At 45.1% G+C, this 23,093-nt stretch overlaps 1 protein-coding gene and 1 long non-coding RNA gene across 2 annotated transcripts; one reads left to right on the top strand and one right to left on the bottom strand.

Annotated features, from left to right (window-relative positions):
* The first annotated feature begins 205 nt into the window (after positions 1-205).
* Positions 206-21,310, top strand: LOC121677575. Its single transcript, XR_006021036.1, has 3 exons — positions 206-313; positions 4,313-4,458; positions 20,755-21,310. It is a non-coding gene; the product is annotated as an uncharacterized LOC121677575 (long non-coding RNA).
* Positions 2,877-17,066, bottom strand: slc1a8a (solute carrier family 1 member 8a). Its single transcript, XM_042056368.1, has 11 exons — positions 16,706-17,066; positions 14,579-14,658; positions 13,960-14,175; positions 9,378-9,420; positions 8,794-9,004; positions 7,889-7,988; positions 5,990-6,223; positions 5,441-5,635; positions 4,311-4,445; positions 4,028-4,124; positions 2,877-3,710 (listed from the first exon to the last, which is right to left on the bottom strand). Exons 1-11 carry the CDS (start codon positions 16,958-16,960, stop codon positions 3,552-3,554), a joined length of 1,725 nt encoding a protein of 574 aa, XP_041912302.1. The 5' UTR covers positions 16,961-17,066; the 3' UTR covers positions 2,877-3,551.
* Positions 21,311-23,093: the final 1,783 nt, after the last annotated feature.

Here is a 23,093-nt window from a genome sequence, read left to right as displayed (position 1 = left end):
AAATGGAAAATAATTAGGCTACTGTGCAACTATTAGGCTGAATTATGGTGCGTCGCCAGAGATTGGGGTGGATTTAAAGGACATTTGTTATTGGTTGTTTGATTCCAAGGAAACGCACCTCATGGACCTATTACCTGCTGTCTTTAACTTGAATGACAGATGTCATTGACGTCCTTGGATAACTAACCCTTTTCCGGTAAGGACATAAAGCCGAAACCCCATCTAATGAGGATTAGCGCGTGTTGGTTGCACTCCGTCCAGTAAATCCGCGGGTAATAGGCCTAAGAAGGCCACCTGTGTGCACATGCCGGTGGTGAGTCTCGTACCGGCCATTAACTTTGCTAATTCACGGCCATTAACTTTGTGCTCTGAATGTTTCACATTGGAATTATGTCACGAGTGCATGTTAAAGTTGCCATTTATTTAAAAATATAAACAATGTGAATTCAGTCTCATAACAATGAAAACAAAATTCAGAAACAGTTATATAAAAAAAAAAATAGTCACGAAAACAAACAGACCAAAGACAAATGTCAAAGAGTAACATCTTAAGCTGAATGTGTTGGACAGATAAGATGCATGCTGGAAATGTGTGTGTGTATGCGTTTAAATCTACCCATGATGCATATTAGATGGCTTTTTCTTTTCTTGATTAGGGGTGGGGACAATTCGTCTCATTAACTTAGTTGTGTGGTGACAAATCCTATTTTTAGTTTGTCTGCCGGTAGAAATTAAAAATACTTGTATTTGTGTAGCTGCAGGTATAGTGTTGTCCGCCATGCGCCACATTACCTGTTCCACTCATAACCTCACCTGTTCTAGGTGTCAGATATAGTGCCTGGCGTGTTGTCCGCCATGCGCCACATTACCTGTTCCACTCATAACCTCACCTCTTCTAGGTGTCAAATAATTAATTTTAGTATGGCAGCTTACTCGCTTTTGATTTCCAAATACATTTCTAATGAACGGGTTGTTCTCCCTTCTCTCCTCAAACCTTAAACCATAGCTATGTTGGTCACAAAACAATAACAGTAGGCTAATCAGTCTGCGGTCATTCAGGGAAGGGGAAGGGGGAGGGGGGTCTGCTAACAGGTATTGGTGGGACTGCAGGGATGTCTTTGTGTGTGTGTGTGTGTGTGTGTGTGGGGTCTGCGTCTGCGTCTGCTAACAGGTATTGGTGGGACTGCAGGGATGTCTTTGTGTGGAATTGAAGATGAAACCATACGGGGAAGGGAATTTTTCAGGACGAATTTCTTTTGGACACATACGAAGATCAGGACCTCATAGTCATAGTCAGCTGCCATATGTACTTAGAACTACAGACATTTCCAACAGCCCAGGTAATCTCATGCGCTATACATACAGAGACAAAACAGCAAAACGTCAGCAAATGATTGAAACTCCAACCAAAATAATTGTATTTGTTTACAAATCCTCATAGGCTACTCAATAGAACTGTCTGTGGTCCTGAATGGAAACAATATCACACTATAGCGACCTAGGAAACATGTAAACAAAGTTGAGGCTAACATCCAGAGTGTACTTTAGTACAGAAATAACATGTTGTCAAGTCTTGAGAGCAGTTCCGTGTCGTGCCAATGTTTGATAATGCAGCAGTGCTGTTTATTTGCACAGTTGCTGCACAGTTTATTTGCAAATTGTCTGTCATAGGGCCCACATTTTCTAGCAGCACTCCCGGTGATGATCCCCATATCTCATAATTTATGAACTCACACTGATATCGAATCACTGACTTGAGGGAAGTTTTAATGCAATGAACTTAATGCAAAGCAGATGTTATTCCAGTATAACCAAATGTAATGTTGCTGTGCTGTCTGTAATGTTGCTGTGCTGCCTTCTGAGGCCTTCTGCTGGGACTGCACTGTGATGCAGGAAGTGGAGCTGGAGGTGGTGACCAGGTGATGACCAGGTGAGGAGCTTCTCGCTGCTGCAGCAACAATGCAGGTCTGTTAGAGATTATCCCCAGTGGTCAGAGTCCTGCCTGTCATAAGCAGTGAGGTGAACTACTGACACTCTGACACTGGTGAACTACAGTGAACTCTGTCATAAGCAGTGAGTTGAACTACAGTAAGCTCTGGCTGTCATAAGCAGTTGAACTACAGTGAGCTGTCATAAGCAGTGAGTTGAACTACAGTAAGCTCTGGCTGTCATAAGCAGTTGAACTACAGTGAGTTGTCCTAAGCAGTGAGTTGAACTCCAGTGAGCGCTGCCTGTCGTTGTGTTGAACATGCGAGGCGAGGCCCTGCCCACGCCCGGACTCGAACCCGCGAACAGCAGCACCTCAGATCGAGAGTCGAGCATGCTGACAATCGAGCTAAAAGCCCGGGCTGCTAGCTTTCATGCTAGCACTGCTCTTGAGGCGTCGGGGAGTGAGGTTCACTAACGTTCCACACTCACAGCTATGCTAGCTGGCATCCGTTACATATAGGTGGGCGTCTACTCCTGTGAGCATATAGGCGTCCTAAAACTACCGTGAATGGATGATAAGCTGGTGATGTACAGACGTAACAATAACAAAGTCTCAAGAATTGTAGATATTGACACTAAGAGTAGCAGTTTTGGTTGGAATTCCTTGATGTTGATGATGATATGGCCTGAGAGGGATAGTGCACGCCCGCATGCACGCTTTGAGCTGCAAACAGGTGTGGCATGCTGGGGGTGACGTAGCCTAGCGCCCACAGAGATGGAGCTGCTGGGGGTGACGTAGCCTAGCGCCCACAGAGATGGAGCTGCTGGGGGTGACGTAGCCTAGCGCCCACAGAGATGGAGCTGCGTGCTGGGGGTGACGTAGCCTAGCGCCCACAGAGATGGAGCTGCTGGGGGTGACGTAGCCTAGCGCCCACAGAGATGGACCTGCGTGCTGGGGGTGACGTAGCCTAGCGCCCACAGAGATGGAGCTGCGTGCTGGGGGTGACGTAGCCTAGCGCCCACAGAGATGGAGCTGCAAACAGGTGTGGCGTGCTGGGGGTGACGTAGCCTAGTGACGTAGCCTAGCGCACACAGAGATGGAGCACAGAGACCAGATATCAAGGGTCATGCCCTGGCAGTGGGCAACTCCAGACACAACACTTGCAGGCCTGTGCGTAAGCCTTCTGATGAGGGATTGAGGGGACGCAGCGTAATGACAATGTCTTGTGCATCATCACACATTTCTTTATGCGATGTCCGTCAGAATAAAAATGGCCTGCAACACAACATATTTACACGTTTTTGGGCCGACACCGATGTACCCAGATCAGTGCATAACCCAGAGGCTCACAACTTTCATAAAAGAAAAAATCTATCGTTCAATAAAAAAGAGTCTTTTCAGTACTTAAGCCAAGGCACAGAGGAGGGAGAGACTGCAGCGTGTCATTCGTCTAGGAGACCGCAGCGTGTCGGTTGTCCGGGAGACCGCAGCGTGTCAGTCGTCCAGGAGAGAACAGCGTGTCAGTCGTCTAGGAGACAGCAGCGTGTCAGTCGTCCAGGAGACTGCAGCGTGTCAGTTGTCCAGAGGCCACTGTGCTGCCGGGCAGAGCCCTGGGCTACGGTCAGACTTGGCAGATGTTGTAGTAGACCGTTGGCCTTTCCGTTACGGTATCTCCGAACACCTCGTAGACGCTGTCCTTGCTGGCGAGGAGCGGCACCTCAGTGGCAGGCACGTTCATGTCCTGGAGTTTCTGTGAGCCTGGAGGTTCTCCATTGGCATTCTGCAACAGAGAGAGTACATGTTAATATGGGGCCTGCAAGCTGCACGCAACTGAGTTGAACACGTTCCTGTAGCACAACTGATACTGCGAGCTGCTACCGGTATCAAGGAGCTGGGCTTAATACACAGGAAGCGCACATACTGATGATGAAATTACCTTTTGTAAGCCAATTACAAAAGTGTAAAAGTCATGTAGGCTATTTTGTTTTCTTAGTCAAGGAACTTGAGTGACAAAAAGAAGAAGATCTTGCAGTTGCTCCATAAATGCAGAACGTTTCCTCTGATTGTTTTCGCTCTACACTGTGAAAAATGCCTCACCTCTGCATCTCGTGGGAAGTCTTTTCGACACAAGTGTCCGATAATTCCTGCCGCCAGGGCATCACCCAGCACGTTAATCATCGTTCGAAAGCGATCACTGAAGAGAAGAGAGGAGAAGCACTTTATTAGTTCATTTACTTACTTAAATACCTCATACAATCACATGGATCTTGTATTATTTACTTGTATTACAAAATAGCTAGATTATAATTATGTATGACATAACTTTCTTGTCCTGTATTTCAAGATTTCATGACATAAAATCTTATGATGCTAAACTTACAGAATCCAATCAATGGCCACAATAAGGGTGATGTCATCGGGAGGAAGGCCTACTGATGTCAGCACTATCACCATGGTGACAAGGCCAGCCTGGGGGATTCCGGCGGCTCCTATGCTGGCAGCTGTTGCAGTGATGCTGGAGATGACAGGTACGACTTGTGATTAGCACATAACAATAACAATAGCATTGTATCATACTGTGTGATTAGCGCATAACAATAACAATAGAATTGTATCATATCATACCGTGTGATTAGCGCATAACAATAGCATCGTATCATACTGTTGCAGTGATGGTGGAGATGACAGGTACGACTTGTGATTAGCGCATAACAATAACAATAGCATTGTATCTTACCGTGTGATTAGCGCATAACAATAGCATCGTATCATACTGTGTGATTAGTGCATAACAATAACAATAGCATTGTATCTTACCGTGTGATTAGCGCATAACAATAGCATCGTATCATACCGTGTGATTAGTGCATAACAATAACAATAGCATCGTATCATACCGTGTGATTAGCACATAACAATAACAATAGAATTGCATCATATCGTGTGATTAGCGCATAACAATAACAATAGAATTGTATCATATCATACCGTGTGATTAGCGCATAACAATAGCATCGTATCATACCGTGTAATTAGTGGATAACAATAACAATAGCATCGTATCATACCGTGTGATTAGCGCGTAACAATAACAATAACATCGTATCATACCATGTGATTAGCGCATAACAATAACAATAGCATTGTATCATACCCTGTGATTAGCGCATAACAATAACAATAGCATCGTATCATACCGTTGCAGTGATGCTGGAGATGACACGTACAACGTGTGATAGTGCATAACAATAACAGTAGTATTGTATCGTACTGTGTCATTAGTGCTTAACAATAACAATAGCATCGTATCATACCACCACCAAGGCATGCAAACTGCTGCAACTTAAATATGATCCATTTGTAAACCTTGAAAATTTTTCAGCGTAAAGAATTAAATGAACAAATCTGCATTATGTTATTTCCAATAAGCGTCCAAATGAGCTGCTGTCTCTTCTGCACGAGGCAAAATATGCTATCATGATAACGGTCCGGTCTCTGCGCACAATTTACCTGATGGTGACCAACTGTCCGAAGTCGAGCTCATAATCGTTGACCTGCGCGATGAAGATGGCCGCCACAGCCTCGTACAGAGCGGTGCCGTCCATGTTTATGGTGGCGCCCACGGGCAGCACGAAGCGAGCGATCTGACGGTCCACCCCGCAGTTTTCCAGCAAACACTTCATGGTGATGGGGAGCGTCGCCGAACTGGTGTTGAGACAGGAGAGGGAAAGGGGCAATACTCAGTCACTCATTTGGTCCATAGGATCCACATAGCTAGATGTCTTAAATATGACTTTGGAACAAACATGAATTTTGTAAAGAAGACTTATGTAATGACGAAGCAGTCCCTGCAAAAACATGTAACATAGTTTCACTGGCATTGTGTACACAGCACAGTCCTGCACCAGACTTAAACTCACAACCAAGTGGACGTGCTAGCAAGGATTCAGCACATCCCAGTGAGACTGTAGTTCTGGACAACACATTGGACACAGGCATGCACGTGTATCCCGTCTGTCTGTGACCATGGCGACGCCATGAGGATGCTGGGGGTCTGACCTGGAGGAGGTTGCCAGGGCGATGACCAAGGCCTGCAGTAGGCCCCGGATGTAGGTGAAGGGGTTCTTCCACGTGAGGATGAAGAAGAAGAACGGCAGCAGGATGAGGCCGTGGACGAAGAGGCCCGCCAGGACCGTGATGCCGTACCAGCCCAGCTTCTTCCCCAGCGACGACGGGTCACTCATGTCCAGGATCTTACCGGCCACCAGGAATATGATGCCGAACGGGAAGTACCTGCGAGGAGAGAAGAGGATTTAGAGTCTGTTTTGTTCATACATTTATTACATTACATTACATTTGGCTGACGCATTTTTAACCAAAGCGACTAACAACATGGTAACAGTTGTTTAAAAGCAACAGTTTTAAAGCAATTCTCTCAACAATTTTAGGACAATTTAAAACGGTAAAGTACAAGTGCATCAGTGAGTGCTGTTGCAGCAGCCTTTCCCAGCCCTCCTTCTGGGATCTATGGTGCTATATATTTTTAGGTTCCCAAAAGACTGTAAAGATTTAGGGTATTTCATGTTCTTCAATGTACCTGATGCTATAACAGCAGCCTTTTCTAATCCGCCATCTTGGATCTACCGCCATCTTGGATCTAACGGCAGCCTTTTCTAATCCGCCATCTTGGATCTAACAGCAGCCTTTTCTAATCTTGGATCTGTGGTGTCATGTTTATTAGGCAGTATTAAAAGCCTTGGACCTACAGGAACAGGTCATTGGCCCTAGTACTTTTCGCACTGTGTGCCCATTGCCCAAACGCCTGTATAGGTGTCCAAGAAAATCTCATTCTGCTTTGGGAAGCTCAAGGTGTGTGCCAGCCAGCTTGGCACTGCCATGCTGTGCGTACAGTGGGCACTCTACGCCATGAATCACAACACTCCTGCCAGCCTGGCCTGGGCTCCGCGCTGGTCACCATGGCAGCATGTGCAGGTGACGGCAGGTCGCAGGTCAGGGCTAATCCCTGTGCATCATGTGGTGAGCTGCAAGTAGGCGGCTGTCCCCGAGTCCCAGCAGCAGCAGCAGCAGCGCTCCATCCCCTACGCAGGGTTTGGGTCAGAGGTCAGAGGCCAGGGTGTAACGTCAGCGCTCCATCCCCTACGCAGGGTTTGGGTCAGAGGTCAGAGGTCAGAGGCCAGGGTGTAACGTCAGCGCTCCATCCCCTACGCAGGGTTTGGGTCAGAGGTCAGAGGTCAGGGTGTAACGTCAGGCACGCCACAGGCACCCAAGGCTTCAATGACTCCCCTACAGAAGCTTGATGAGGCGAATCACTGTTTACATTCTCACTGTCTAAATGACCTGCCAATTAGTTCAGCAGGGACACCAAAATGTGCAGTTTCACCTGAAAGAAATGCTGGAGCGACTCTACGCGATTCTGGGGTGACTCTACACGACTCTGGAGCGACTCTATGCGATTCTGAGGCAACTCTACACGACTCCGGAGCGACTCTACGCGACTCTGGGGCAACTCCATTTTTATGCCAAGAACAAAATAACATGCAACTTCACCCAACACTACTGCACACAGACTGGGAGGCATCTAAAGCAGATTTTTAGTACCATCGCAAAAACACTAAAAAGTTCTATCCACAGAATGATAGAAGGTTCCAAACAGAATGTTCAGGAGAGTTATCAAATCATGCAGGAGGTCTGGATGCCATCCTGTTGTTTAATGCAGGGCATACTAACTCTCTGGCATACAGAAATGTGTGAAGGTTTCAATTTAAAACAGTCCTATAGTTATGATTCTTTCAAAATTTCATTAGATATTGGTTGTCAATATACAAACGTTTAAAAATAAAGACCAATGTAAAGACAAATGTGGAAAACCTGAAACGTTTGCACAGTGCTGTGCATAACCATTGGAAACCTTGGAAAGCAGAAGTAGCAGCCTCTTACCACACAGCTGCATTGATAATCTTCATGACGCATTCGTTGATGCACTGGCACACGTTTACGAGCGGTAGCCCTCTCTCTCCCATCTTCCCCAGGAGCAAACCTGAGAGGGGACGGACACATAGTCATATAGCACTTCATCCTACACGTCATCTAGTCATATAGCACTTCATCCTACACGTCATCTACTCATATAGCACTTCATCCTACACCTCATCTAGTCATATAGCTCTTCATCCTACACATCATCTAGTAATATAGCACTTCATCGAAGTCCCTTACACACCTCCATTCAAAGCAGTTTAGTGTAAGATCATGAGAGTGTGTGTACAGGGACAGAGTATGCTCTCACCCCCCTGTGTTTATCCCTATGACCTTGGTATTGATCCTTTGACCTTGGTGTTTTCAATACCTTCTGCTAATAGTTGAAGAACACAACATTATTTATAACGGTTTGAACACTGACCCCACCAATCACTGACCCCACCAATTACTGACCCCACCAATCACTGATTTGATCATCATAAAAGCCATTTTATTTACTTTCGCCCTTTTTCATAATGATCCTCTCCCTACGTCCAGCCTGCGTCAGTGGCCACCTTCACATCTAAACAAAGCGTAGTAGCGGGATTATAAGCGTAGTAGCACTGTACGTATAAAAAAAAAAACAAATATGCACTTAATCATCTGAAGCGGGATTATAAGCGTAGTAGCGCTGTACGTATCAAAAAACCCCAAATATGCACTTAATCATCTGAAGCGGGATTATAAGCGTAGTAGCACTGTACGTATCAAAAAAACCCTTAATCATCTGAAGCCATCAATCAGAGGTGGCCCAACTCAAAGCAAAATATGGAATCGTAATCTCAACATGTGTCCGAAGTGGCACAGGTTCCCGTGCGCCTCACCCATGGTGGCAGAGAAGATGACGATGCCCAGCACGTTCATCTGCTGGCTGCTGCCCGGTTTGGGCTTGTAGAGGATGTCAGGCGGTGGCGTCAGCTCCAGCAGCACACTCTGACCCTTCGGGTTGCTCTCGTCCGGCACGATGTACACAAAGTTGGGCTGGACCGTCGTCTTGACCGTCGTCTTTGGCACTGGAATCAGATCGGTCTTATACTGGAAGAGATTTGATGTAAAGGTGTCAAAGTGGTGAGCTACTGTAATAGCCTTGCTTACAGTAATGCTTTACAAGGACGGCACATGAAACTGTGTTTCCACAGGTAGAAGGAGGAGGACTTGTAAAATGTGAGAAGAATATGTGTTCAGATGTTTTGTAAAATGTGAGAAGAATATGTGTTCAGTTGAAATGTGAGAAAAATATGTGTTCAGTTGTTTTGTAAAATGTGAGAAGAATATGTGTTGAGTGGTCAGAGACATTATTGTGATTGGTTTGTCATGTAACGGAGTTAAGGTACCTAGCTAAGCCTACTAGGGGAGTGGACAGAGGAGGACTACCTTGGATGTTGGGAGGCCATTTTGCATTTCTTACCTGTTGAAATGTCGCCTCTATAAGGTTGGAAGGAATCATGTTCCTGAAGAGGGCAGAAACACGTTTCAGTTACATCTTAAATTAATGCGGCCCAGCTTATCCACCACATTCACCAATTAGCTACTAGCTACGGAAGCAAATTATCAGTAAATTGAGTCTATTTTAGTTATACATATATACAGTTGTGTTTAGAATAATAGCAGTGTGTTTTAAAAATGGAATAAAGCTCAAAATCCTTAGAATAGCTGTTAAATCCATAATACCAATGCATTGGGAACACTGCACATTCAATTTCAAATCAAAACATGACCAAAATTGATCATGTTTGTGTTAGACCTTTACAGGAAGTGAAGAAAGAGAAATATTAGGCTGTTCAAGAAAATAGCAGTGTTTGCATTTTTCTTTACAAACTCAAAACATTTACTGTATAAACTGAAAAATGTCTCAAGATTTTGCTTTACTTTGAATCACTGCACTAATATTTAGTTGCATAACCATTATTTCTGAGAATTGCTTCACATCTGTGTTGCATGGAGTCGACCAACTACTGGCACCTGTGAACAGGTATTCCAGCCAGGACGATTGAACTACATTCTACAATTCCTCTACATTTCTGGGTTTTGCCTCAGAAACAGCATTTGAGTTTGAGTTCTGGAGATCGGGCTGGCCACTCCATAACGTCAATCTTGTTCATCTGGAACCAAGACTTTGCTCGCTTACTGGTGTGTTTTGGGTCATTGTCTCATTGAAACACCCATTTCAAAGGCATTTCCTCTTCTGCATAAGACAATATGACCTCTTCAAATATTTTGATGTATTGAAACTGATCCATGATCTCTGGTGTGCGATTAATAGGTCCAACACCACAGTATGAGAAACATCCCCATAACATGAATTGTGCCGCAAAGTACCACCATGCTTTACTGTCTTCACAGTGTACTTGTACCGTGTACCGTGGCTTGAATACAGTGCGTGTCGTTAGACAAACTGTCTGCGGGCCCCATGCACTGCACTTAAGCCACTGTACACTGTGAAGACCGTAAAGCAGGGTGGTGCACAATTCATGTTATGGGGATGTTTCTCATACTGTGGTATTGGACCCAGGGGCGCAGGAGATATTTTGAAAGTGAGGGGGACCAAATTGTGAACACAAACCCATAGTGAGATCAGATTTCCCGATATCGGATCGCCACCTCTGGCCCACTTTCGACCATCATATTTTAAACTTGCCAGAATATTAAGATAATACCATTGATTGTTTTCAAAATATTTTTTGATTAAAATTGTCAAAACTGTGAGATGAGCACAACGCCAGATCTGCCCTCAGACCAGCTTCTTGCTATGTGCAATTCTACTTTTATTTATTTTTTTTAGATTTATTTTACACTACTTGGGCCAATGGTAGAATACTCTAAAAGCAACATGATGTTGATATTTTATGAAGCCATGAATGAATCATCATGCCTATGATCCAAACATAGACTACATGATCAAATAGCCTAGTTAGGCCTACAGTACCTAAATTGTCTGGTATAAACCAAATCAACTCTCCACTATGTGTCTGCAGTTAATATTTATGCAATGTTAGAACATGTTGGCTTAACAAGTTACCAGTCCAGAACACACAGAAAATTGCAACAGAAAGTTGCCTTTATAATCAACTACTATTTGTTCCAACAGCATTTAAACAAAGCATTTATAAAATTGAAAAAATATATATATTACATAAGAAGTAAAATAAAATACTGTTACTGTAGTAACTGTACCACATTATCCCAAGCTTCAAAGAGCTCCCCATGTCTGTGACAGCCAGACGTGACACCGCTAAATTCTCAGCTTGTTTATACCCCACACTGAACGCGTAAGAAAGGCCCGTCACTCTGGGGTGTGGTAGCCTACTCTCTGGGATTTATGCACCAAGGTAAATGAAGTATCCAATTTGTGTCTTGAAATTATGTTTGAAATAAATGTCTTAGAACAAAAACTTTGGATAGGCCTATATACTTCTATTTTATAGTTAGGCTAGTGAAAACGAGTTGATCAGTAGGCTAGTTGAGTTTGTTATCAATAAACATAACAGCTAATGTCATGTTGAGCAGGAGATAGGCTACCATAAATCCTCAAATTATGCCCGTTTTCCTACCATGGGTCTCCAACACACGTTCTCAAGCTCATTGTCTTGCCGCCCCTTTCGAGCTAATTGCCAGAGGCTGACGCCTACTACTACATTTAACGCAATTGTTGCGTGACTTAAAGTAATTATGCCTAAGACTTAAGGCATAATTAAACAATAACTCAATTTAGGCTACTTGGCTACGCAAAAAGGTTTCTATTACAGCACAACCCCTATTCAATGAATGGCTGCCTTGTCTCGCAATAAATAGCGGTGGAAATCCCAACACTTTTCCAACTGCATGAAACATAACAGTGAACCATCAAATATCTCCCAGAGTTCAGTGCCCATCAGTCCCAACATTTAGCAATATAATCAAACAGTCCAAAAGTAAATTAGATCCCAAACCAAACCGAAAATGTTATGCTTTTGATGGCCTACCAGTATGCCGCTCCAAACGAAAAGCATCTCTAATGATGGTTGTTAGTAGACAAACTGGCTTCAGATATCCAACAGAGTGAATATAAGATTGTGCACTCTTACAGTACTGTAGATGGCTGTGGTTAGTGATGTGATGCTGTTAATGGGGAGTTTTACATAGTTAGCGCAAGCCGCAAACCCTATAGGTTATTATTTATTTAGTGTATATAAGGCTTTTTTTCCTTATCAAAAGTAAGGGGGACAACGGCTGTCTCTTCAGCATTGCGTGGGACATATCCCCCATGTCCCCCGTGCCTCCTGCGCCCCTGATTGGACCTATTTATCGCACACCAGAGATCATGAATCAGTTTCAATACATCAAAATATTTGAAGAGGTCATGTTGTCTTATGCTCAAGAGAAAATGCAGAGGTCATGTTGTCTTATGCTGAAGAGGAAATGCCTTTGCGTTGCTCTGGTTACGGGTGCACTGACCAGCCGCAGCGTGCCAGTGAGTGGCTTTCCTCTGACCCCGGCTCAGTGCCCAGCGGCGGGCATGTGCCAGCAGTCCGGTGCCAGCAGACCGGTGTCATTCCTGCCGGCCGCGGGATCCTCAGCACAGATCAGCACCTGCCTGGACTGCGCCGCTTACTTCGTTAGCTCACAAATCAGCCCTTTGTGCGGATTACTAAAAATACCCTAATCACTCCTGTGCTTCAATAGGATTGAGTAGGGGGGGCGCCTGCTCTCCTCACTCTGATATGGTGCAGCAGGAGAGGATTCCTGGGCTCAGATGCTCAAAAAACAACAACAACAGTCACAACAACCATAACAACACAATCTGTTGTCTTTGGACTGATGAGACGCGAAGACAGATGGCTTTGTTTTTGACTTTGCACTTTTACTTGAAGACGAGTGGCTACCCCTGGAGATTGGCGGCAGGCCTCGTGTGGAGAGAAGGTCCAGATGTTCAGGATCACAACACAGACTCATTTTGAGCACAACTCCATGAGGTGAGGCCCAGGAGGGAAATCCAAATGCAGGCGTCTCATCACTCAAAACATCAGCAGAGAGGATGGCCTAGTTGCGCCTAGAGAATGTGTGGCTGTGTGTGTGTGTGGCCTAGTTGCGCTAAGACTGCCTCCCAGATTATCTACCAGGATCAAGTGCTCCTACTGACCTATAAGTTAACATTAGGTTTTGTCGAAGCACCAGCAAAACACACACACACACACTCTGACTCAGCGTGCAGTGTTCTATCCCTCAACACATGGACGTCCTTCAGGGAAATGTCCAAGACACACAGAGGAAGGAAGGTAAGCCTTCATGACCTTTGAACCCTCGCTCCCTTGTTCGGCTCAAAAAACTACAATACACTTCATCCGGATTAGCCAGTCACAAATGAAGGCTTTTTTGAATACACCTTCCTCCGTCACCTTTCCTGGAGTGTCTGATTGCTTTCCTTTTCATGAACTGATCCCATTTTCCAAGAGCACCAGACACGTGGATCAAATCTGCACTTTACAACCAAGAGCTACCAGCCTCTTTCGCTGAAGAACTTCTACATACGTTGTCTAGAGTACACAGTGTATAGACTAACAGCCCACATAACCATCAATAAAGAAATGACGGCATCCAACAATCAAGCAGTCGCCCCCAACCACTCTGCACTTGTGCCACCGTTCCTCTGCAGGTATATACCTCATACCTGTACAAGTGGCAGCTATGTCATCGTTCCCCTGTAGGCCTAACTGAGCACACATCAGACGCATTGGTAATTGGCAATCGGTCGGACCGGGTCCAATCACCACCGTTGCGAGTCTGTGTCTCATTGGATAAAAGCGTCAGTCAAGTTCAGCTTCCACGCTAACTGTGAGGATGGTCTGAGTAGCCCCGCCTCTGAGCAGCTGCGCTGCAGCGCAACTCCATGTAGCTGTGTCACTCATGGTAGTCATGGTAACCCTACCTTGGTAGTCATGGTAACCCTACCTGACGAGGTCCAGCGCAACTCCATGTAGCTGTGTCACTCATTGTAGTCATGGTAACCCTACCTGACGAGGTCCAGCAGTGCGTCGGCCGAGGTCATGACGGGTCCGCCGCCCAGCCGATGGCTCTCCATCTCTGTGCCAGAGCCGGGCTTGATGATGATGACCAGGATGATGCCCACCACCACGGCGATGAAGGTGGTCCACAAGTAGTAGGTCACTGTGAGCACCCCCATCCGACAGCACGCCTTCGACTCCATGGACGACAGCCCGGACATTAAACTACACACGGACAGAGTTTGGGTCAGACACAGAACTTTAAACTACACACGGACAGGGTTTGGGTCAGACACAGAACTTTAAACTACACACGGACAGAGTCTGTGTCAGAAACAGAACTTTAAACTACACACGGACAGAGACTGGGTCAGAGGAACTTATAATGAAATGGTCGTTTGATTTGACGATCTTTGTACTGTCCATGCCCAGACATCCAATAGACAATGCCCCCCCCCATACACACACACACACACACACACACACAGAGTAAAGCTGTGGAGTATCAGATGATTGTCTCCTAAACTAGCACGGAAACGTCTGGAGTCTGGAGGGTTGTGCGGCAGAAACGGAGGTGCAGTGGGGCTTTGGACAGAGTCTGAGGGGAGCAGCGTGTCGTCATGGTTACCTTGATGTAATCAGTGGGAGAATGAGCATCTTAAGCATTCTCATCAGAAGCTCTCCAGGAAAGGAGAAGTAGATCTTAGCCTGAATGAACCAAACCAGAAACTCAGTCAGTCACAACCATCTCAGTCACAGCTAAAGACATGCACACCTCACAGTTTTACCAACAAGTCCCAATCACAGTCTTGCTATTAGTATTTATTTATCTATTTTTATTACACATTCACTTGTTTATTTACATGTTTACTATTTTGTCTTAATCCTTCCTGTCTGCTGTGAGTTCTGTCTCTCACTGGTCTGTCTGGTTTTAGAATCCAGAAAAGCACAATATAAACAGAGAGGGTTAAAGTGGAGCTAGTAATCAAGGATCTTTGATATAAATGTAACGTGTTGTTGTTTCCATGACAACGTGTTGTTTCCATATGCCATTTAAAAAGCACAATATAAATTTAACATGTTTATGTTGCCATATGCCACTTTTCCCCTCCAATTTTTGTCCAGTTCTCCATGTACTAATTTGTACTCTTTATCAGTTTCTTATTGTTAAACACATTGTGTTGCAACTGATCAGAAAAAGCCATAACCATATATAATTAAATAATGATTGGTTGATTTATTGATTGATCGCTTGATTTATTGACATCCAATTACTGATGACCATTTACTCGTAGGGTCACAACCTATTTTATACAGTCTACGGCCACAACCCATGAAACAGCCTCATACAGTCCTAAATACAGACTCAATTGCAAAATAAAAACCCATAGGCTATGTTTGAAAGTTACTTTGTAATCATTTATTTGCAGATCTTCTATCCAAAAGGACAGCACATTTGAGGTATACATTATTGTTTTCTAGATTCCCTTGGAATGAAACACATGACATTAGAAATTTGCTCCACTTTTTACTCTCTTTCAATTCTCTCTCAAATCCTCACGGATTGGAAGGGTGGACAGGACATGGGATCTGAGGGTACTGGGACAGGACCAGTGGACAGGACATGGGATCTGAGGGTACTGGGACAGGACCAGTGGACAGGACATGGGATCTGAGGGTACTGGGACAGGACCGGTGGACAGGACATGGGATCTGAGGGTACTGGGACTGGACCGGTGGACAGGACATGGGATCTGAGGGTACTGGGACAGGACCAGTGGACAGGACATGGGATCTGAGGGTACTGGGACTGGACCGGTGTGGTTATTGGGAATAGCCGCTGCCCTCCCTCCTTCCCTGCTTCTCTCGCTCGCGCATCGTGTGCTTATTAATCTTGGCAGGTGTGGGTCACGCGTGACGCTGTGGCCGCTCTCCCACGAACAGGCGTGTTTCCTCCTGCTCCCTTAGGACGCTGCCGTCTGGGATTAAAGTACCTGAGCACGGATTGACCCTCAATGCTTCCTGGATGACCATATACTCAGAATTCTAACTGAGCTAAATGACTGTAGGCTGCCCTACATCCACACAAACAGAGCCACACTTTCCACACATCTAGATATATTCTAGAGAGATAGAATCTGGAGATCTCTGGCTTTATACACTGGTATATTTACAGACATACAAAACTAGAAAAAATACAATTATTCTTGTTTGCTATATTTTTCATTTATTCTCAAAGGCAATTTGGCAAGGCAATAGGCAATATTTGCTTTGTCCACACTAGGATAAGTTCTCTGCATATCTGACCACTATCAGTTCACTGTTATCTTTGTAAACACTTTCAAGTTGACAGGCAATTGGTTTGTTCCTGAGATTTGAATCCATTAAGAGCCTTTTGGTTCAGTGCTTTGTCTCCCTCTCTCTGCGCTTCCACACATTAAACAACCAGCTAGCACAACTTAGAAAAGTAGCCCCATCTGTTCAGGATTCCTTTTAATGGATTTGGATCTGAACTGCTCCAAAATGTCGTTTTAAGTCGAATGCGTGCTGCCATATCATCAGTGTGTCCAAACAGAAGTTCCCAAGAAGTAAGACCATTTGAAATCAGCAGTAACAGCAAATAGTCAGCTGTAATAAGACTGTGTTGATGGAAGTAGAAGTGAGAGCATCTCATCTCCTAACCCACTGTAAGATCCCAGGTCTCCTACTGCTACACACAGTCAGTTAGTGACAAGCAGCCAGAGCCCAGACGTACCTGTGAGGAGACCGCCTGTCCTCTCAGCATGAAGCCCAGGACGCAGCCCGTTATCACGGCCATCACCGACAGCGTCAGCAAGCCGTTGCGCCTCAGGTAGTCCCTCAGGTAGCGTTTGACTGAAGGGGGTAACACACTCTTGAGGAACCGGTCGAAGGGGCCCAGGGGAGCCTTGGCGGGGCCGGCCGGCGTGAAGGCGGTGGGCTCTGGGCTCTGAGAGTCCTCGCCCTCCGCGGGAATGAGCAGCTCCTCCATGCCCAGTCGCTAGGCTACGCAGGCAGGAAGAAATGGCCAGGCCAAGCAGCACTAACCTTTTCCTTAGCCAGGGATTAAGACATCGCGGCTTCGTTAGCTCCGGGACTCCGAGACGCTGTGGTCAGAGGGAATTAGGGAGGTTAAGGAGCTTAAGGACATGTAATAAAATCTAACACGTCTTTGTTGTGGGTGGCAGCGTGCCATCGTGGTGGATTGGGCCGAGTTCAGGGGGAGCCCTAGCTGGTTTACGGCTCAATATCGGTGCCAAAGTGGACAAATAACATGGCTTAGACAGGCATGTGTCAAAACTGTTATCGTTTCAATAGACAGTGGGCTGTCTCCAAATTACCCCCATCTGTTTAATCATCTGGACTTGGCCTGGGCTCACACAATGTACACTTGAGGAAAGGAACTAGCATTAGGCTATACATTTCATATACATTTCATACCAAAATGGCACAATACCCATTCATCCTACGTAGATCAGATATAAAACATACAGTATATGTCTTCATTAGTATACATGTACTGTATGTGCTAATATTGCACAGTTGCACAGCTGTTTTGAAAACGACCGTTAAGGGTTGTTTTAAGGACATGTTTGTGCATGCCTGTAGGCTGCCACTCTGAAGTAGTCAAAGGCGATTCAAAACGAGTCAGAAAAGTCGAGACAGGACCCATTGTCAAAATTTCGGTGTCCACCACTCTAGTTCATCCAAAACAAACCAGAAAAGGGACTCAAAGTGCTAAATACCGGAATTATCCTTTAATATACTGTATATATATAGGATACATGTATGTGTTAATATACATTATATTTATATTATTAGTATTCATGTATGTGTTAATATATATTTTATACTGTATATATTTAGTATACATGTGTTAATTATGTGTTATGGTATTTGGCAGATGCTTACAGTACAGTACTCTTACAAGCTACATACAGTATATGATATAAATATATAATATATATATACAGACTTCTACTGTGTGTGGACTGGTAGTGATCTGGGAGGACATCCCATCTGCTCTGAGATTAGATTAGAGATTAAGAGTGGGTCCTGTCACTACTTCTCCTAGTCTTCTCCTGTCTGTTTTGTCATTTGGGATTTTGCCCTGGGTTGGGGGTGGGGGGCAGGTAAGGGTGAGGGGTGGGGGCAGGGAGGGGTGGGGGCAGGTAAGGGTGAGGGGTGAGGGCAGGTAGGGGTGAGGGGTGGGGGGCAGGGAGGGGTGAGGGGCAGGTAGGGGTGAGGGGTGGGGGGCAGGTAGGGGTGAGGGGTGGGGGCAGGTGAGGGGTGAGGGGTGGGGGCAGGTAAGGGTGGGTACCTGATGGGTCTGTGTGTTCCCCTCAGGGGCTGGGGGCAGGCAGCGTGGCGTCACGCCTCTAATGAGATTAGGGTGCCCCAGCTCCGGCTCGCATTCCGCCCGGCCCTCCCAAGGAATCCTGGGTAATGTGACGCAAACACACAAACACACACACACACACACACAGGAAACTGGGTCTATCTTGGGTCATCTTTTGTCTGACTTCTTTGCAATGAATGAAATCTTCTGGCACTTATTGAACAAACCTAACATGATCAACATGTTTCTTATAACAGAAGTATTTCAGGGCACATGAATAAATATAGTAGTAATATTTTGGCTGCACTTGACCCTTGAAAAAGAACATATTCATGCCGCTGGTATGAATATGGATCGTTCAGCGTAAGCTATAAGTACTTCCTCTCCTGTCTGTGAGAGCGTCACTGTGTTGTTCAGTAAATCCCAACCACAGTATTAAGGACCGCCATATTGAACATCAGGAAAAGAAGTGGTGCACAAAATCATGTCTCAGGACAGATAGGTTCATGTTCACTCACAGACTCAGCAGACAGACGCTGGCGAGAGGGATGCGGTGCCGATTAGTGACCTGGTCCTGTGGGTCCAGCGCCGCGTCCTCCTGCTCCAGATCACTGTCCAACTGGGGCCGGACTCGATGGCGCTAATCCAGCCCAGTCCTAATCTCACGCAGGTGACGAGCAGATTGATTTCAGGACGGGGTGTCATGTGACCCTGGTGGTGTCGTGCGGGGGGTGAAGAGGGCTAAGCCTAGTCTCACTCACAGCAGTACTTGATACCAGATACTCGCTTTGTCACTCACTCGGGAGTTAAAAGATCTGCCGATCTGACACACATCCAGGCTGGATCCTACAAGTTGAAAAGCATAACCAGCAACACCAATATTTCTGTACATACATATTTCTATGTCATACTTATTTTATTCCAGATCCAATCAGAAGACATGGTGTACATAGGAATGTGTGTGTTCATAGGAATGTGTGTGTGTACATTTTTTGTTATTCATGAAGGCCTACATGTACGCAGACTATGCACACATACTTTGCTGTGCTTACTTGATAAACAGGACCATCAGCAGGACCATGCTGTTAAGACTGCATGAGGGAAATGAATCTTCATGAGGGAAATGACTCTGCATGAGGGAAATGACTCTTCATGAGGGAAATGACTCTGCATGAGGGAAATGACTCTGCATGAGGGAAATGAATCTGCATGAGGGAAATGACTCTGCATGAGGGAAATGAATCTGCATGAGGGAAATTACTCTGCATGAGGGAAATGATTCTTCATTGCAAGTTCACTAACATCTGAGTACCTGTTGCATTTGGTTAAGAATATCACATCATTCATAAGTAGTTATCCTCCAACATAGATCCGTTATGTTGGTATGAGCACACCCCTCCTCCCCTGAGATCTTTGCCTGATTTTCCTGCACAAGACGTCATTTTTTTTGCTGCGTTTGTGTTCTGTCAGAGGTGTTATAAGAGGTATTCAACTTTTCACTGACGGAGCATTGGCTAAACCATCACTAAGTCTTTAGTAGTTTGAAAGTCTTTGTAAACCTAAGGGCAGTGGTTAGCTGGATTCAAGTGAAAAGACCAGATTGTACATTAATTGATTTATCATTTGAGTGTCTAATATGAACATCCAAGTGCAATGTGATATGACCCATCAAGCTCACCAAAACATAACCAGCTCTATGACACCAGTATCAGTAGAACCGGCCCCGTGACGCCAGTGTCAGTAGAACCGGCCCCGTGACGCCAGTGTCAGTAGAACCGGCCCCATGACGCCAGTTTCAGTAGAACCGGCCCCATGACGCCAGTGTCAGAATTGCTCCGCTTCCGCCTGCGGGGCCAGAACTGCTGGGCCAGAACTGCGGGGCCAGAATTGCGGGGCCAGAACTGCGGTGCCAGAACTGCGGGGCCAGAACTGCGGGGCCAGAACTGCTGGGCCAGAACTGCGGGGCCAGAACTGCGGTGCCAGAACTGCGGTGCCAGAATGGGATCAGACGTGCGTGCCATGTGGCGTAAGTGGCGCTAGTCAGACGCGTGCCATGCGGCGTAAGTGGCGCTAGTCAGACGCGTGCCATGTGGCGTAAGTGGCGCTAGTCAGACGCGTGCCATGTGGCGTAAGTGGCGCTAGTCAGGTGGCGCTAGTCAGACGCGTGCCATGCGGCGTAAGTGGCGCTAGTCAGACGCGTGCCATGCGGCGTAATCTAACCAGCCTCCCTCCAGCATCCCAAATACAAGATTAGATTATGATGGTGGTGCTTTGTGCACTCACTGCTAGAGCTGTTTTCACATTGGAAGGTAAAAGTGTATTATACTGTATGATGTCTCCATACATATGAATTGTCAAACCCAGATGGGTATTACTAAGTGCTGCCAGTCCACAGCCATTATGTTTATTGTGGTATGGAAATATTCTATTCCTATGGAGAGCTGTAGGTGTGGTTGGCCAAGACATGCTGAGGAGGAGATAAGGGGAGTAATACGATCAGATGGTGGCTCATGGCGTAAACACTGAGCTCATGGCGATGTGCGACCAAGCCTGCCAGGGGGAGGAGACCAGGCCGTAAAGACCCTCGGAACCCTCGGAGGTGAGACCAGACCACAAAGACCCTCGGAACCCTCGGAGGTGAGGCCAGACCACAAAGACCCTCGGAACCCTCGGAGGTGAGGCCAGACCACAAAGACCCTCGGAACCCTCGGAGGTGAGGCCAGACCACAAAGACCCTCGGAACCCTCGGAGGTGAGGCCAGACCACAAAGACCCTCGGAACCCTCAGAGGTGAGGCCTCTTCCATTTTCTACGGGTTTCCTCCACTGCATCCACATTACATCTGGTAACAGCTGGACATAAAGAGCTGGTTTCTTGGACATGGACTAAGCCTAGTACAAGACTAAAGCCTCTATGCAGAGGAGACCTTCATTGAAATTCTCTTGTAGTCCAGGACGTCTTAAACTATGTGTGGGAAATCTGCCTTAAATTAAACATCTTTTCAACCCTGTCAACAGCAGCCATGTTGTCAAAAGGATTTAAAACAAAAATGCTGCTTTGCCTTCATAAGGCAGTCATGGACTAAAACCCACAAGTGAATGGCCTGACAGTTTGGAAGGACCAATTATTAGGCCAAACATGCAGTTCTCAAATAGTTTTCCTGGGATTACAGGAAATACCTGAGTCAATGCTGTCTCCCACGGCTAGCTAGAATGGCTCCTTCAAAATTCAGAATATTAGGCCTGTTATCAATGATGTCAAAACACATTATGTCATGACTACAATTTTGGATGATGGATGCATATTTTGTATTTTTATATGTAGGTTTTTGCTTTCTTGATTCTACTAATATTACATTGAATTTGATTTGTAAAGGGTCTTTGTAAACTCCTTTTGGTTACACTTTATTTGACAGTGTCATGTCACTCTTATGTTGACACTGTCATGAACGTGTCATAAACAAGTTATAAACGTTTGACATAACGCTTCTGTCATTAAGTGTCATTCGGTTTTTGTCATTACAAGTTAGGGTTAGGTTTAGGGTTAGGATTAGGGTTAAAGATTAGGATTAAGGTTAATGTGTCATGTCACTTTTATGTCAATACTGTCAAGTAAAGTGTTACCCTTTTCTGTCATAATTATGAAAGTGGACATAAACAACATGCTGGAATACAATTAATATTTTATTTATGTATACAGACAATAATTATAATACTTTACACTTCATTTATGAACCCAGTTGGATATAAAATATGACTTTTAAAATATAACAAAACTAAGACATCCTTCAAATAATATTCTTCAAACCTTAAATATTTGGTTGATTTACACTTTGTAACTTAAATTATAATTTAATTTCTCTGTAAATAAAGGAAGGAATCCCATCTCTGACACTGTATAGGCCCCGGGTACAGTGGTATAGGCCATGGGATTGAGTAGAGTTGGGTGGCAAAACATGGATCAACTGATCCACAGGCTTACTGTAAGACAAAACTGACATTTAACTATTAAAGTAACAATAGCAATGAGAAGTAACTAAAGATCCCTATTTTCCTGAAACAGTCCTGGATAGCAGACATACAGTGGAGTCAATCAAAACAAAGCTGATCAAACAACATAAAAGCCCAAATAATCGTACAATGTGCTCACTTACAAAAATAATAAAGTTACACAAATGTGTCATATTTTTATGATCAAGGATCAGAAATGATCCTTTGTAGTCTTCTGTCACTTTCAAAGTGAACAACTTTAACTAGAGGCTCCTGCCACTACGTGGTTATGTAAGGGGACTTCTGCAGACGAGCTAGAGGCTCCTGCCACTACGTGGTTATGTAAGGGGACCTCTGCAGACGAGCTGGATCTACTGGCACTGGCATTATGCTAGCATTCTATATCCTTATACAGCATTCTATATCCTTATACAGCATTCTATATCCTTATACAGCATTCATATATCCTTATACAGCATTCATATATCCTTATAGAAACTCTAGCCAGCGTACAGCATTTATATATCCTTATAAACTCCACATAACTCTATATTAACACGGCACAATACACTTTAAAAACCAAAGCAGACATTCCCCTGTACATACATACATAGCAGGGAGCTTTGACAGTGTGACTGGCTTTCATTAACAGTGTATTACAGAGAGCTGTAGCTCAAGTAGCGGAACCCCTTCAGTCACATTTAATAGTAAAAGGCGTGACCTGAGACGCAGCAGATTGATTGTAACAGATTGCAAAGTTACCAATCGATTCCTGCGGTTCAAGTTGAGTTTTCTGGC

The sequence above is a fragment of the Alosa sapidissima genome, chromosome 12 (genome assembly GCF_018492685.1).
Source record: "Alosa sapidissima isolate fAloSap1 chromosome 12, fAloSap1.pri, whole genome shotgun sequence".
In the NCBI taxonomy this organism is placed as follows: Eukaryota; Metazoa; Chordata; class Actinopteri; order Clupeiformes; family Clupeidae; genus Alosa; species Alosa sapidissima.
This window is presented reverse-complemented; position numbering and strand designations above follow the sequence as displayed.

What these genes read in the sequence shown, in the direction of transcription:
- slc1a8a (XM_042056368.1), bottom strand. Translation starts at nt 16,960, where the DNA reads ATGGAGGAGCTGCTCATTCCCGCGGAGGGCGAGGACTCTCAGAGCCCA. An exon ending in CTCCCACTGATTACATCAAG is followed by an intron (nt 14,176 to 14,578) that starts GTAACCATGACG and finishes GTCCGTGTGTAG; the next exon opens with TTTAATGTCCGGGCTGTCGT. An exon ending in ACTTCCCACGAGATGCAGAG is followed by an intron (nt 3,711 to 4,027) that starts GTGAGGCATTTT and finishes TCTCTGTTGCAG; the next exon opens with AATGCCAATGGAGAACCTCC.